Consider the following 16,254-nt stretch of genomic DNA (forward strand, 5'->3'; position numbering starts at 1 on the left):
GGGGTAGGGGTGGGAAGGGCAGTCATTGCAGTCTTTATAAAGCACCTGGATTTAGAGGATTTTAGGCTAGGGTATGACATAATCAGATTTGCATTTTAAGGATAATAGCCGGGTGGTACCTGTAATCCCAGCACCTTGGGAGGCTGAGATGGGAGGATCATTTGAGCCCAGGAGTTCAACATCAGCCTGTCTCTACAAAAAATTAGCTGGATAGGGTAGTGCATGCATGTAGTCCCAGCTATTGCAGAGGCTGAGGTGGGAGGATCCCCTGAGCCCAGGAATTCCAGGTTACAGTGAGCTATGATGATGCACTCCAGTCTGGGTGACAGAACAAGACCCTGTCTCTAAAAAAAAAAAAAAAATCCTGGCAGAGGAGAGTGGGCCTGAGGTGGACAAGAAAATTGGCTGGAGGGAGGCCCACTAGAAGCAGAAATCATCCAACCAAGAGCGTCTGATGCTCAAAGATCCAGATGAAATTAGTGATAGCAAAAGGCTTTTAAGAAAGAAGAGCAGGAGCTTTTTCCTTTAACATCACAGTCTTTCACATCCTCAGGCCCTAACTGCAGACTTCATCTCACCCTTCCTGTGCTTTCAAGAAGGCCTGTGTTTCTTGCTACCTCTGTGTGATGCCTCCCCCACCCACTGTGCCTGCCTGGTTTTTATGTCTTGTTTTCCACGGTGTTCTTATGTCTATCCTAACTTTCAGATAGAGCAGCTCACTCTCCTTCTGCCCTGTCCAATTTTCCCATTAGACTATATGTTCCTGAAGTGCAGGAAGCTATATCTCACATCCCTAGCACTTAGCAGAGCTCTGGCACATAACAGATGTTCAGCAAATGTTTACGTTCGTTAAGCAGAGGCATGCCCTCATTAGAGATGCAAAATAATCTGACCTGACTGCTGCTGCACTTTGCAAACATTTAGACTTACTGTGGCCAACAGTAAGAAATACATTTTACATTGCAACCCAGTGTAATGAACACATATATGCCACACAAACTTGAAATGCTTCACAAAACAGTATTTTCCCAAATTTTAAAAATGTATTCCAATATTTTTTAATTCGCCTTATTTTTTTTTAAAGAGATAGAGTCTTGCTCTGTTGCCCAGGTTGGATTGCAGTGGCAGAATCATAGCTCACTGCAGCCTCAAACTCCTGGGCTCGAGTGATCCTCTCACCTTAGTCTTCAGAGTAGCTGGGATTAAAGGTGTGCACCACCATGCCCAGCTAATCTTATTTTTTGTAGAGACAGGGTCTCACTATGTTGCCCAGGCTGGTCTCAAACTCCTGGGCTCAAGTGATCCTCCCACCTCAGCCTCCCAAAGTGCTGTGATTACAGGTATGAGCCACCAGTCCGAGACCATTTACCTTTAAATGGTACTGATCCATTAGCTTCATTTCATGATCTATTGAAAAACACTAACTGATGAACACATATTTACTTGAATATTATTTGATATCTTTCCTTGGGTTTCCCTCTGGTTTAAATAATATCAGCACCCTAACTCTGTCCTAAGGACTGTTTTCAAACCTTTCAATAATTTACCATGGCCACTTTCCAGCTTCTCTCATCTTTTCCAAACTAAGACTCTAAAAAGGGATTGGTCATTGCCAAGAACTGAAGGATTACTTCCCAGCACCAGTACTTCCAGCTCTAGCTGGCTCCAGCTCTTGCTCTCTGTCAATCAGATGGGCTTATGACACATAACTCCTCATCCAGGTGCCCCTTGAGAATCTTCTGCCTGCTTGGCCTTCAGGTTATTCACTCTAGGATTAGAAGGAAATCAGTTCCTTCTCATATAGCATTTACATTCCAGTTGTAGTTTCAGGGTCCTTGTTTGCTGGAGCGCTCTCTCCTCTCCCTCTCCCAACGTGTGTACAGCGTTTTGCCAAGAACACACGTACGAATTAGTAGATTGACTATCTCTGCTGAATGTCTCCAGCTGCAGGAACCATTTTTGTTCGGCTCACTTTGAACCTTGTGGAGCAACACCAATATTAGCTGCCCCTGGATACTAGTAACAATGTTTGTACAAATCTCCACATCAATTGCAAGAGGGAGGCCGGAGACCGGGAATGGCGCCCCCTGATGGGGAGTGCGGACTGGGCATGGTCACTAACCCCAAGAGTCCCCTCCGTCCGGCCGACACACACATACAGACGCACGGAGCCTCCTACTGGCGCCGGGACTGTCGCTATAAATAATTGAGGCCAACTCCCCAGGGAGTGACATTCCATCCCCGGCCGGGCTAGCCTACAAATCCCAGCAGGCCTCGCGCGAGCGCGGGGACTCCATCTCCCCGCGGGCCCGGCACTGACCTGCCAGCCGGTCAATGGCCCGCGCTCAGAGTAGGTTTGTCCCTTTTTACCTGACGGCCGAAAATGTCTGGAAGCGGAGAGGCAGTAGAGGCCTGCCTGGGACATGGCCGCCCCGAATCCCGACCCGAAATAAGTGCACCAACATGCTGGGGCAGGAAAACAGGAGCAGCCGGCAACGACACTTTCACCCTCATCCCACCATGGGCTCCATCTTGGCTCCGGCCCGCGTCCCGACAACCCCTTCGCCCCTCGGCAATGATTAGTGGAAAGACGCATCAATCTAGTTGCAAGCTGTTATTGGAGAAAACGTTGTCAGCCCACCTCCTTCCGAAATTGTGATTGGAGAGAATCACCTACTCGCCCGCCCCCAGCTCTGGGCGGGGCCGAGCGGAAAAGGGCACTCCCTTTCTCCCTCGCCCGGGGTGACGGTCTGAGAGTGTGCCCAGTCGGTCCCTTCAGCCCCGGGGTATCCATAGTAACGCGTCAGCTGCTAACCTCGGGCCATTTTCCTAAGGGCACTCCCGGCGGACTCTAGATGTTCTGGGGTCTCTAGGGAGTGTAGAGCACTGGCCCTTGGGGACAAATGAACGAAAATCGACCGGAGAGTTTATTTCAAAACATATGCACGTGCCCAGCGTGGTGGCGCGCCTGTAGTCTAAGCTACTCGGAAGGCCAGGAGTTGGGGGCTGCAGCGAGCTGTGATCTCATCACTGCACTGCAGCCTGAGCGACACAGCGAGACACCGTCTCTTAAAAAAACAACAAAACAAAATACTTGCACATGACTTGCCACCCATCCTGCTCTTTTAGGCGTATCAGAACTCCTGGACGGGGAAAAAAAATCCCCTGGTGATTCTGATACTCTTGTTCTATTCCTCAACTATTGAGTGCTACTGGTATGGAGGCCCTGTAGTTTATCAAGGCGCGATCTCAGATCTCTCCTCGGCAGGGGTGAGGCAGATGCCTTCCTCACCAGGTCAGAATGACTTGCCTACAGCACCTCTGTTATTTCTTCCGTGTAATTGTTTGCATACCTACTTCCCCACTGGGCTGTGACATCTTGTCGTAGCTCTGCCTCCTTCACCTGTCTCCTTCCCCTCGAAATGCTTCACAGGCAAAAGTGTAAAATAAATTGACTTGAGTCCGGGGTGGTGGTAGGGAGGCTGACGATGGATGAATCTAGGTTGGAACTGGGCAGGAAAATGTGTCAGGATTAGTTTGAGGTTGGGCTGGGGAGGGGTCCTAATGTCAATATGATGGAATATCCCTGATATTGACTGATACTGTGTGAGTAAGAAGGGACAAAGACCACCCCACATAATCTTTTTTTTTTTTTTTTTTTGAGACAGGGTCTTGCTCTGTCTTGCCCACGACAGGCTGGGGTGCAGTGGTGCAATCATAGCTCACTGTAGCCTCCAACTCCTGGGCTCAAGTGATCTTCCTGCCTTAGCCTCTTGAGTAACTGGGACTATAGGTGTGTGCCAGCACGCCTGGCTAATTTTTTATTTGTAGAGACAGAGTCTCTATCAGTTGCCCAGGCTGGTGTTGCACTCCTGGCTTCAAGTGATTATCTTGCCTCGGGCTCCCAAAGTGCTGGGATTACAGGTGTGAGCCACCTAGCCCAGCCACCACCTAATCAACTTTGACAGATGTCTCAGAAAGATTATGGGGATTTCCTGGCCCCTCTACGATGTAGGATTCCATTTTGCCACTTCTAGAAGGGCTGGGTCTTGTTTTCATAGCTCTGCCTCCTGCTCAGGAATAAAATTGTGCAAGTCTTAAGCTACTATGACAATTCCCCAACCAGAAAAGAGGCACAGAAAGAGAAAAACAGGCACATCTGGACTCAGGTTTTATGGGTACTTCCATGATGATTGCCTCCACATTCTTCCAGTGAATGATCCGGAAGCATTGTGTTCCTCTTTCCATTTCATGGATACTGGCCCCCACATCAGCCCTTGGGCCTAAGCCCTGGAGGCCCTGACACCTGGTGGCTGAGTCAGTATCTCAGGAATGGGCTTTAGGAGGAAGCCAGGTGATTCAGGGCCTCAAGAATGGCGTTGGGTAAGCCACCAGACCAGTTGCCTGGGCTGTCACCTCCTTGTTGAGGCGACAACACAGACCTCAACTCACTCAACTGCTCCTTGGGTACCCAAATTATCCTTCCAAGTCCTGGGCCACAGGCTGCCCTCCTCTACCTGTTCAGCCCTGATGCTTCTCAGGGGTCCCAGAAACTGGATCAGGACTTGGAGAGGGTGTCAGGATTCAAGAGTGTAAGGAAGTAAACATAGTGGAACTTCCAAGGAACCCCACTTTTTTACTTTAAGCCCCCTAAACTGCTTCTCAAACCCAAGCTAACTGCCATTTCTATCTTCACTTCCTCTTCTCCTCGGTTCCCCCCAACTGCAGTGTTTGGACAGGCTCCCCTATTCCCTTCCTTAGCACCCTCAGACCAACAAAACATGCTGCCTTTTCTTTTCTTTTCTATTTTGTTCTTAAAGCATTTACTGTATGGGCGTGTGGAGGAAAGAGGGGTGAGATTTTAGAAAAGGAGATTTAACATCCCAGCCCTGAGCAGCTCTTTATCTTCCGCCCATTTGAGGTGTGACAACAGGCAATAGGCATCTCCCTTTCAGTGCCTGCCTCTTAAACCAATGCCCCTCCCAGGCACGGAGGCTCCGCCCTCAGTGGTTTGGCCCCAGGTTGCCCTAGAAGGGGTGTGAGTGATCAGACAGGTGACCGAGGGCTGGGATGCCTGAAGCCTGCCTGAACTGAGTCACCTAGTGCTGTTGTTGTTGTCATTGTCCTTGTCGAAGTCCCTGCTCAGCTCCACAGACCTCTGTGGAAACAGCAACAGCTCCCATCCTTCCACCCTTTCTGGAGACACAGAGGCCTGATGGTGAGCCGAATGGGCTGGGGGGGAGGCCGGGGGCGGCTGGGGCGGTGGGGAGACCTGGGGCCGGGACCTGTGCCCCTCCTCCCCATGCCACCGCCTCCTCCTCCTCCTCATCGGGGACCCGGGGGAGGGAGGATCTCCATCTTCTCCCTGTCCCCTGCCCCTCATACAAGAAGCTCCCCATCCTCCTCTTTCCCTCCCCTCATGGGCTCCCCCTGCTCAGTGCCGCAGGGGACAGGGGCTTCTCAGCCTTGCCACAGTGCCCTCCCTGCCCCAGCCACCCCAACACGGGCACGGCCCACAATGACACCCACCTCTGCTTCCCCCTCGTGGGGATCCCATGCCACCCCACCCCTGGCCGCGGTGACTCCCCCTCCGTCACGCCGATGCCTCCAGGACCCTCCTGGGCTGCGGATAGGTCCTCTGATCCCCGAACAGGATTATGAGCGGCTGGAGGACTGTGACCCTGAGGGGTCCCAAGACTCACCCCTCCATGGGGAGGAGCAGCAACCCCTGCTTCATGTACCTGAAGGGCTCCGGGGTGAGTGTGAGTGGGCGCGTGGGGGCTGGGGGCCTCGGAGCTCCAGGGCTTGCCCCAGTGTGGGCAGCAGGTTGAGCGTATGGAGAAAAGATCAGTGAGGTGAGAGCGCCAAGGCCCCACACTCTCCCCCTGTACGCAGGCTCCTGGCATCACATCCAGAACCTGGACAGCTTCTTCACCAAGATATCCTTTGTGCTCGGCCTGCAGAAGTGGCACGCAAGGGCCCCTTTGGAGCTGGCAGCATTTTTGCCAGGGAGACTCCCTGAGGGTGTCGTGGTTGGGAAGACTTGTTGGGGATGAGGGGAGGCGACCTCAGGAAGGCCCATCATGTCTCAGGCTTATTCCTTGACATGCTGCCACATCTATAGTTACCACCAGAGGAACGGCTTTGCCTGTATCCTGCTGGAGGATGTCTTCCAGCTGGGGTGAGCTGCTCATTCCGGCCCCTGGGCCTGCGGACCCCTCCTGTGGCCTGCTTCCTTAATAGCGCCTGCTGCTTCTGTCCCACACTTTCCCTAGCAGCCCAAGGGGTGGGGTGGGAGGGAGGATGACTGGCTGGTTGAGGGGGGGCTGGGGCAGGCCCGCCTGGCCCTCAGGCCTGATGACCACTGCATCCTTGCACCCTGCCCGCTAGACAATTCATTTTCATCGTCGTCTTCACAACCTTCCTCCTTCGCTGTGTGGATTACAACGTTCTCTTTGCCAACCAACCAAATAACCGGACCAGACCTCGGCCATTCCACAACAAAGTGACCTTGTTGGACGCCATCCTACCCTCAGCCCAGTGTGCTGAGCGGTGAGTGACAGCCTGGTGGGGTCCCCAGGGGTGGGGCTCATGAGTGGGAGAGAGGAGCAGACAGGAGCCTCCCTTATCCCGTAGTCTAGACCAGCAGTTCTCGAAGTTTTTAGTCTCAGGACCAAAAATACACTTAGTATACTTTAAATTGTATTTAATTTAAGGTGTATGAAGTATATTTTTAATATACTTCAAATTGATTGAGAACCCCAAAGAGCTTTTGTTTATAAGAATCGTATCTATCCATGACTATCTATTATATCTAATTATAAATTAAAGCTGAAAACAACTTTATTAATTTTTTAAGTGGGGTAGTGAGGAGGGGTTTAGTTTCCTTTTTTGAGACAGAGTCTCGCTCCGTCACCCTGGGTAGAGTGCAGTGGCATCACGATAGCTCACTGCAACCTCCAACTCTTGGGCTCTTAAGCGATCCTCCTGCATCAGCCTCCCCAGTAGCTAGGATTACAGGCATGCCAGGACACCTAGTTAATTTTTCTGTTTTTAGTTAGTAGAGACGGGGTCTCGCTCTTGCTCAGGCTGGTCTCAAACTCCTGAGCTTAAGCAATCCTCCCACCTCAGCCTCCCACAGTGATAGGGTTACAGGTGTGAGCAGCCGTACCCAGCCTAAAAACAACTTTAAAACCTAAGACAGTCCAAGCACACATTCCATTGGCTGTCAGTGTGAGGTGACATCTTCACATGTCTTGTAACCTCTGCAAAATTCCACTGCACACTCATGAGAGACTAAGATTGAAAACAGCAGAAAGCATTTGTATTATTTGCAAAGTTTTTTAGTCAGGTGTGGTGGCACTGGTGCCTGTAGTCCCAGCTACTCCGGAGGCTGAGGCACGAGGATCACTTGAGCCCAGGAGTTCGAGGCTGCAGTGAGCTATGACTGGGCCACTGCATTCCAGTCTGGGTGACAGAGACCCTGTCTCTAAAACAGACAAACAAACAAAAAGGAAAAAAGTTTTGACTTTGAAGACACTTGTGAGGGCCTTCTTCAGGGCCCCCCTTACTGGACTGCTTGGAGAAGTGCTGGTCTGGCTGGATCCTCTCCCCATGGCTGTTTTCCCTCACTCTGGTCTCCGTCTCTCGGGCTCTCATCTTTCTCCCCCACTCCCTGTTACCAACCCCACACAGGATCCGCTCCAGCCCCCTACTGGTCTTCCTCCTGGTCCTGGCTGCGGGCTTCTGGCTGGTCCAACTGCTTCGCTCAGTCTGCAGCCTCTTCAGCTACTGGGACATCCAGGTGTTTTACAGGGAGGCCCTGCACATCCCCCCGGTGAGCTGGGTGGGCATGTCTGTGGAGGGTGCCATCCCACGGTGGGCAGAGGAGTGGGGAAGGAGTGGGGCCTTGCAGATAGAAGGGCAAACCTGGAAAGAGGGCAGAAAGAGCAAGGCCTTATTGACACCTGCCCTAGGCCCAGAATATGTCAGGAGGTGGAGTACCACCACTTAGAAAGTATGCTCCTTGCCCCTGTAGAGCTTAGTTTGTTTATTTATTTATTTATTTATTTATTTATTTATTTTTGAGACAGAGTCTCACTCTTTTTTGCCCGGGCTAGAGTGAGTGCCGTGGCGTCAGCCTAGCTCACAGCAACCTCAAACTCCTGGGCTCAAGCGATCCTCCTGCCTCAGCCTCCCGAGTAGCTGGGACTACAGGCATGCGCCACCATGCCCGGCTAATTTTTTCTATATATTTTTAGTTGTCCGATTAATTTCTTTCTATTTTTAGTAGAGACGGGGTCTCGCTCTTGCTCAGGCTGGTTTTGAACTCCTGAGCTCAAATAATCCGCCCGCCTCGGCCTCCCAGAGAGCTAGGATTATAGGCGTGAGCCACCGCGCCCGGCCGAGCTTAGTTTATTTAGATGGCTCATATGAGATGACTTATAGTCACATGTTTGTGCTAAAAAACAATGGGTATTTAGAGGGAGGGCAGTCATCTGGGTTTCCAGAGTAGGAGGAATTTGGGCTGCGCTTGGAAGGACAGGACAGGACAGGAGGGGAGGGGAGGGCATTCCAAGCCCCAGTAGGCCAGTGCAGGAAGGTGGGGGAAAGCCGTGAGCATCTGTAGGCTGCAGGGAGATGGACCCATCCACCTAAAACTGAGCCTTCAAGGCCCCCATCAGGTGGACCCCCCCCACATGCTGCAGTAAGCCACTGCATTGGCCTTATTACTGTCCCCTGGCCACACTCTGCCCTTTCCTCATCTTGCCTCTGCACCTAAGTTCTTTAAGTCTCGACTCAAACGCTCCCTTCTGCAGCATGCCTCCCTTGCTTCCCCTCGGAAGTCCAGGGCTTTCTGCACAGCCCTACTGCATAGGAAGGAGAGAGGTTCTAGAAGGCCCATGAGGAAGGGAGCACCAGGCACAGAGCAGGTGTCAGGAGGCCCGTGAAGCAGCGATGAGGGAGTGGGAGTATGGCTGCCCTCCTGTGGGAGGCTGCTGACCCTTCTCCCTCCTCTCCCATTCCTTCCAGTTCATCCCTCTGAACTACAGAGGCTGGCGGGGAGGGACTTGACTAACCTAGACTGGGGAAGCTGGGTGAAACCGGGCTACAACGAAGTTTGAAGACCGCCAAATGAGATCTAACAGCACCCCATCCCCAGACATGGGCACTGCCAGGGTCTTGGGAAGGCTAATCTGGCAAGATGTCCTGGAGTAGGGTGGGGATGGGGGTCTCAAAGCATGCCCAGGCAAAAGGTGGTGCGGTTCTGGCCCAGAGTTGGAGGGCATACTGCAAACTGGAAGGAAAGAGTGCCCCCTGACCTTCCAGCCACTCTGCTTTTGTGTGTACAATTGAGGGGGCCTCAGATAACCTGCTCTTAAGTAGCTAAGAAGCCAGGTGCAATACCTGGGAAGTTTACTAACAAAGTGTCACCAGGAAGCACATGACTAATGGCCTCATGAATGGCAGGGATGATGAGGAACAGAGCAATTAAGAAAGGATGAAAGGAAGTGGGACACGTCCTTGTGAGGGACAGGGTTGGGGCAGGGCAGAAAGCGAAAGGTGGGGAGGAGGCGAGGGGGGATGTAGCTTGGTCATGGTGAAGTTCTGCTTGTTTCTAGGCAGCCCATTTGCGGGTGTGGCTCGGGCATCGCAGTGGAGAGCAAGGGGTCGCTGGTGCTCACCAGTTCCCCTCTCCTTAGGAGGAGCTCAGCTCGGTGTCCTGGGCAGAGGTGCAGTCCCGCCTCCTGGCGCTGCAGCGAAGCGGGGGGCTGTGCGTGCAGCCGCGGCCGCTGACGGAGCTGGATGTCCACCACCGCATCCTGCGCTACACCAACTACCAGGTGGCGCTGGCCAACAAGGGCCTGCTGCCGGCCCGCTGCCCACTGCCCTGGGGAGGCAGTGCTGCCTTCTTCAGCCGTGGCCTGGCACTCAACGTCGACCTGCTGCTCTTCCGCGGTCCTTTTTCGCTCTTCCGCGGGGGCTGGGAGCTGCCCGACGCCTACAAGCGCAGCGACCAGCGCGGCGCCCTGGCCGCGCGCTGGGGGCGCACAGTGCTACTGTTGGCCGCCCTGAACCTGGCGCTGAGCCCGCTGGTGCTGGCCTGGCAGGTGCTGCACGCCTTCTACAGCCACGTGGAGCTGCTGCGTCGCGAGCCGGGCGCGCTCGGGGTTCGCCGCTGGTCCCGCCTGGCGCGTCTGCAGCTGCGCCACTTCAACGAACTGCCGCACGAGCTGCGCGCGCGCCTGGCCCGCGCCTACCGCCCCGCCGCCGCCTTCCTGCGCGCCGCCGAGCCCCCCGCGCCCCTGCGCGCGCTGCTCGCCCGCCAGCTGGTCTTCTTCGCCGGCGCACTCTTCGCCACGCTGCTCGTACTCACAGTCTACGACGAGGACGTGCTCGCCGTGGAGCACGTGCTCACCGCCATGACCGCGCTCGGGGTCACGGCCACCGTGGCCAGGTGCGACGGCAGATGCCCCGGGGTGGTGGTGTGTGTCCCTTTCTCTGATCTGCAGCTAAGTGGGGCTCTCCCGCCCCGCCTCCGCCCGGCGAATCCTTACCCCTTCCACCGCCGGTGCCCCCCAGGTCTGCATGCCACCGCATGTCCTCCTAACCGCAGGTCCCTTCCCCTCCCGCCCCCCATCCCGCCCTCCAGGTCTTTCGTACCAGAGGAGCAGTGCCAAGGTCGTACCCCGCAGCTCCTGCTGCAGGCGGCCCTGGCCCACATGCACTACCTCCCGGAGGAGCCCGGCCCTGGCGGCAGAGCCAGCGTTTACCGACAGATGGCGCAGCTGCTGCAGTACCGAGCGGTGAGGGTCGCGGCACCAGGAGGGCTGCTGGGGAGGCCGGGCAGCCTGGTGCTCTGCCTGGGAGAGGGCATGGGATAAATGGGCTACGCCAGGAGCCTAGTCAGTGACTTTTTGTAGGCTTCCCGCCCTGGCGAGTGTCCGTGGGGCCTCTTGGTCCTGATCACTTGTGTGTGCCCCTCAGCAACGCCTGCTCAGCCTCCGCCTGCTTCCCCAGGTCTCCCTGCTGGAGGAGCTCCTGTCCCCTCTCCTCACACCGCTGTTTCTGATTTTCTGGTTCCGTCCTCGTTCCCTGGAGATCATTGACTTCTTCCATCATTTTACTGTGGATGTGGCCGGGGTTGGGGACATCTGTTCCTTTGCCCTTATGGATGTGAAGCGCCACGGCCACCCTCAGGTTAGAGCCCTGCCCTGGCCAAGTGGGGTCGTGCTGGGTAGGAGTTTGCTTGTCTCACTCGAAGCTGACCTGGGTTTCAACCCCAGTTCCATCACTTGCCACCTGGGACCTTGAGCAAGTAACTTTACTTCCTGCTCCCTGGTGTCCTTGTCTGTCGAACGAAGACGACAGTAGTAGCCAAGGCGTGGGCTTGTGAGGATGACATGAGAGGATGTCTGTAGAGCCCTTAACAGTGTTGCCGGCACATAGGAGCATCAGCAATGGGAGCAAAGATGACCAGGGGGGCCGAGAAATGGGACTGGTCAGTGGGTGGGGCTGAGTAAGGACGGACCAGGGCCGAGGCCCACCTTGGGGATCTGGTCTGCACAGGTGGGCAAAGCTGAGCTGGGTCTAGACCCAGGTCCTGCCCTGCTGCTGTACTTTTGGGTGATCTTGAGCAAATCCCCGTCCTGGCCTCCGTTTCCTTCACGTAGAAAATGGGGCAGTGTCTCCTGTCCCACCTACCCCCATAAGGCTCAGTGTCTGCAGCACCTGAGAGACTGTCTTTGCTCGCAGTGGCTCTCGGCGGGACAGACGGAGGCCTCGCTGTCTCAGCGGGCAGAGGATGGAAAGACTGAGCTCTCTTTGATGCGGTTCTCCCTGGCACATCCTCTATGGCGCCCTCCAGGGCACAGCTCTAAGTTCCTTGGGCACCTCCGGGGCCGGGTACAACAAGATGCAGCTGCCTGGGGCGCCACCTCAGCCGGCAGCCCCCCCACTCCAGGGGTGCTCAGCAGTTGCACGTCGCCTCTGGTGAGTCCTAAGCCTGGCCTACCCTCTGCCCTCCCCACCCCAGCTCTCTCTTCTCCCTTGCCCCGCAGCCTCGCCTTTGGTAGAACCCACGCTGCTGGCCACCCCGGCCTGCTTTCTGGCCTTCCTTAGAACCCTTCTTCCTCCTCCCTCCCTCTCTTCCAGCACCCCCTTCATCTTTCCCTCTTCTCTTGCTCACAGCCGGAGGCCTTCCTGGCCAACCTCTTGGGGCACCCTCTCCTGCCCCCGAGGGACCTGAGCCCCACATCCCCCTGCCCAGCTGCTGCCACAGCCAGCCTCCTTGCCTCCATTTCCCGAATTGCCCAGGACCCCAGGTGAGATGCAGGGGAGTGGGGGTGGCTGATCTTCTAGGAGGGAACTGGCATGCTGAGGGGGATCCGGAAGGGGAAATCCAACCTGGCCTGCCCTATGGGGTGGGAATAGATGGCCAGGGCATGTCTTTTGACTTACTGTACCCTGTGTTCCAGCTGTGTGTCCCCAGGGGTCACTGGGGGCCAGAAGCTGGCCCAGCTCCCAGAGCTTGCTTCTGCTGAGATGAGTCTCCATGCCATCTACCTGCACCAGGTGAGTGGAGCAGTGTGGACAGGAGAACTGTGGAGAGGAAGCAGGTGAACAGAATGGAGGCTAGGAAGAGGGTCTAAGGAAGTACCTAAAAGAGCTGTGGGAGGAAGTTTCAGAGCCCGCTGCACCCAGTCCCCTTGCCCTCAGGGTGGGAGGGGCCCCTCATTCCTCTTCCTTTCCGTGTAGCTTCATCAGCAGCAGCAGCAGGAGCAGTGGGGGGGTGCTTCAGCCACCTCCCTGTCCAGGCCCTGGTCCGTCCCCTCGCAGCCACTCTCGCCTGAAGAGGAGAAGCCATCCTGGTCAAGTGATGGTGAGGAGGGTGGGGTACACAGGCGGCAGATCCTGGGTGGACGCTGGGCATCACGGCACTGCTCAGCTGATGGCTTTTGTCATTAGGCTCCAGTCCTGCCTCCAGCCCCAGACAGCAGTGGGGAGCCCAGAGGACCCGGAATCTATTCCCTGGAGGGTTTCAGGAGACCGCAGACACTCAGAAGGGAGCCTCTCCAGGCCCCTAGCACTGACTGAGAGGACTCCTCAGGGTCAGTATTGCCTACTTTGTCGGGAGGAAGAAAGGATTGAGTAGGAAGTTGGTTTGGAGTGAGACTTGGAGGGATGAACAGTGGTGGGAATTTGCGGTGGTAGGGGGTGGTCATCTCTGGAGCCTAGAGCCCTGGACTGCTTGCCAAGAGCCTTCTCCTCCCTCAGGTTCCCTGGCTTCTGCAGCCACAGGAGATTGGAGGGTGGAGGACACACCGAGCCATCTTTGGAGGCCCCTACGTACAACAGGCCCAGGAGACCTTGGCTGGGCAGGACCTGGTGCCGGAGGTCAATGAGGAGCTCGCCCCAGAGAACAGAGAAAGGGTGGGAGAGGAGATGCCAATGGCATCTGGAAACAGGTCTTAGAGATGGTCCCCACGTGGAGGGGTAAGGATACACCCCCCCAACTAGCTGTTCTGGAGCAGTTGCCTGGGAAGAAGTCCCCAAGTATACTCAGGTGGGGGGTAGGGGCCAAGGAGGGGGCCACCTAAGTGTAAGGGAAACAATGGGGCCAGTGATCTGAAAGGCAGCGGCGTCTTCACTGGTCTCTGTCAGGTTCCCATGGCACTTGCAGGGGAACTTGTCAGTGGAAAGACTCAAGAGGGCTGGTGGTTGTGGACTTTAGCATGGGCGTGATGTCTGAGGGGGTGTGGCTCCTCATCCTGTATGACATAAGCAGTAAAGATTGCTCATGGCTGTGTTGCATGTTGTGACGTGATCTCTGGCTTCCCGGCATCCACCACTGCTGGCAGCTGAGGGCCAGCACCTGCTCCTCAGTCACGACAAGCAAGGGAACTGCACGGGAGAAATGCCCAGGACTGGCTGGAGCCACGCTTTTAGAGTCAAGTGGAGTGCGTGAGACTCCCTGTCAAAGAATGACACCCCCTAGACACACATCTGCACAAAACACACAACTTGTCATTTTATAATTGTAATTGACGTGGGCTGGGTTAGGCATCTTAGTGTCTCTCATGACATCTGGCACAGTCTCTTGCGGTAAATCTTCAATAATAAATATTTGAATGACTTAGAGATTAAGCTTTCAGATACTCCTGAGAGAGGAATGGGGATCTAAAATTCACCTACAGAACACGAAGTGGGTAGCAGTAGGCGGTGCAATGCCACTGCTGGGAAGGGCCTTCCAGATTTAGGCAGACCTGGCCAGGGCAAACAGGCCGAGGGAGAAAGACATTTCACTCATTCCTGACGGAATAAGGCGGAATCTCTGCAACCTCTGGAAAGCTGCGGGAAGGCACCTCTCGAGGGGACGGAGGTGGCTGGACCTGGTCAGGCCGACTGGAGCGCAGCAGCCCGTCTAGGTGTCTGGGGCGAGCGGGTCGAACGCCCAGGGCACTGCGCCCCGAAGCTGCCGCTCCTGCAAGGAAAAGCTCTGGGTGCGTATGCGGCTCGTCACCTCCTGGGTGCGCAGCGTGAGCCCGAAAATGTCCTCGTGGTAGCGTTGCTGATCCTGTCGGGAAAGAGGTCAGCGGATCAGAACCCGAGTCCGAGACCTCAGCGAGAACCTGACACGCCTGGTGCCTGGGCCCCTCGCGGTCCCCGCCCGGCCCCCGCCCACCCCGGCCGTCCGCACCCGCAGCACGCCGATGACGTCACCGGCCTCTTCCAGCTCCATGTCGCCCTCGGTCGCCAGGATTCGCTGCACAGTCTGCAGGACGCTGGTTGCCATGGTGACATCGCCGCAGACGAACATGTGGCCCCGCTCGAGGCACAGTACGCGGTGCACCTCAGCAGCCAGCTCGGTCCTCAGCAGGTCCTGCACGTAGGTCTGCCGGCAGGCGGGGTTAGGGGCGCGCGAGGTGGGCCCACGTGCCCTGGGGTGGGGTCTGGAGCGCGGAGCCAAGCCGGGGTGAGGCTTTGGTCCGGAGGTGGGCGGGCCCAGAAGGCGCCCCGGGCACATGAGCGTGGGGCAGAGTGGGGCTGGTGGTGGAGTGCCAGTGGGTGAGGGCGCAGGGTGTGGGCTGGGGGGTGCTGGGTCAGGGCGCCCCACTGGAGAGCGCAAAAGTCCTTCCCTTTGTTCCTGTCTCCAAGTTACCCCTGCGCCCTCAGGGTCCCGCACCTTGGGGCTGTCAGGTTCCCGGGAGAAGGCGGTGAGAACGCGGCCAAACACCCCGCGCTGCTGGGCGTCCTGCACCTCGTCGCGGTAGAGATGGTCGAGTTGGGAGCATCGGCAGCCGAACACCAAAGTCATGGGGGCGGGATGCAGCCCTGCAAGCCACACTGCGACTTGCCAGGGCCCCTCCCCTGGGGCCGACAGCCCAGCGTTTGGGGCTGAAGCAACCACTATTGGGCTGTTTGGTCTCTATGGGAGTGCAGGATGCATTCGCAGAGATCCCGCCACATCCCTGATTTAGGGAGAAGGAAGTGGAGCCCACGCAGAGTGGTGACTTCTCTGGGCTGGATGGCCAGTGGCAGAACTGCCTAGAACATGGGACTTCTGGCTCAGAATCCATGCTCTTTGCATTGTGTGACATCTCAGTCCCCTTCCCTGCTCCAACCCCGTGTTCTCTACACTTCCACATGTTCAGCCTTTCTCCCAAACTAGCCTGGACACCCCATGCCCAACCTGAATACCCTGTATCGTCCTTAGGCCCTGGACACACCGAGGTGAACTGTGGCGCAGTGCAGAACCCACCTGGGGCATTTCTTCTGTCTTTTGAGTCCCAGCCCCATCCCTTCCAAAATTCCGTTTCCTTTATTCTTAATTCAGTCAACACCTACAACCCCAGGAAGCCAGAAAAACAGGGCCCAGTCCTTGCCCCCGGACTCTCCTTTCCCCTCCGTCTGTCTAATGAGCCTCCTTTCGGCTTTGTGGCCCCAGTGTCTAGCTTGTCTTTCCTACCTACTTGCCTTCTAGCCCACCCCTTTGTCCCTAGATGTGTGACTCCCTCCTGCCTTCCAGGCAGTTCCTTAGCCCCCAGCCTCACCTTTGCTCTCGATGTCGTGCAGCCGCTCCTGCCAGAATCCCCGGAAGGGGGCAATGCCAGTGCCTGGGCCCACCAGGATGCAGGGCAAGCTGGGATCAGGTGGCAGCCGGAAGGAGGGAGCCCTAGCCAGAAAGACACTCCGTCAGGCCCCTTCCCCTCCCCTCCCTATTAACAACCCAAGTTCCACTGATAAATGAGT

General features: G+C 56.0%; 3 protein-coding genes across 5 annotated transcripts in view; 1 reads left to right on the top strand and 2 right to left on the bottom strand.

Annotated features, from left to right (window-relative positions):
* Positions 1-2,559, bottom strand: part of ABCB8 (ATP-binding cassette, sub-family B (MDR/TAP), member 8) — a 15,474-nt gene extending 12,915 nt beyond the window's left edge. The window contains exon 1 of one of the 3 annotated variants that reach the window (XM_012662119.1): positions 2,371-2,514. In XM_012662119.1, coding sequence (XP_012517573.1) covers positions 2,371-2,514 — 144 coding nt within the window. Of the gene's footprint in view, positions 1-119; positions 136-2,370 lie in introns of those variants that run through there. The other 2 variants (XM_012662118.1, XM_012662116.1) reach the window with 2 other exon arrangements.
* Positions 2,560-5,215: 2,656 nt separating this feature from the next.
* On the top strand, positions 5,216-13,098 carry ATG9B (autophagy related 9B). Its single transcript, XM_012662074.1, is given in 14 exon segments — positions 5,216-5,756; positions 5,896-5,939; positions 6,117-6,181; positions 6,391-6,552; positions 7,696-7,837; positions 9,705-10,459; positions 10,655-10,808; positions 11,023-11,202; positions 11,758-11,994; positions 12,193-12,326; positions 12,480-12,576; positions 12,760-12,883; positions 12,970-13,067; positions 13,069-13,098. Coding segments are annotated over 14 exon segments (2,763 nt in total).
* A 988-nt stretch (positions 13,099-14,086) lies between these two features.
* Positions 14,087-16,254, bottom strand: part of NOS3 (nitric oxide synthase 3 (endothelial cell)) — a 19,115-nt gene continuing 16,947 nt past the window's right edge. Inside the window, exons 23-26 of the mRNA XM_012662150.1 lie at positions 16,056-16,177; positions 15,188-15,336; positions 14,702-14,896; positions 14,087-14,578 (exon numbers count right to left, since the gene is read on the bottom strand). Of these exons, the coding sequence (XP_012517604.1) occupies positions 14,426-14,578; positions 14,702-14,896; positions 15,188-15,336; positions 16,056-16,177 (619 nt within the window). The 3' untranslated portion in view covers positions 14,087-14,425. The remainder of the gene's footprint in view (positions 14,579-14,701; positions 14,897-15,187; positions 15,337-16,055; positions 16,178-16,254) is intronic.

Source organism: Propithecus coquereli, unplaced genomic scaffold (assembly GCF_000956105.1).
Source record: "Propithecus coquereli isolate 6110/MARCELLA unplaced genomic scaffold, Pcoq_1.0 Scaffold75, whole genome shotgun sequence".
NCBI classification, from domain to species: Eukaryota; Metazoa; Chordata; class Mammalia; order Primates; family Indriidae; genus Propithecus; species Propithecus coquereli.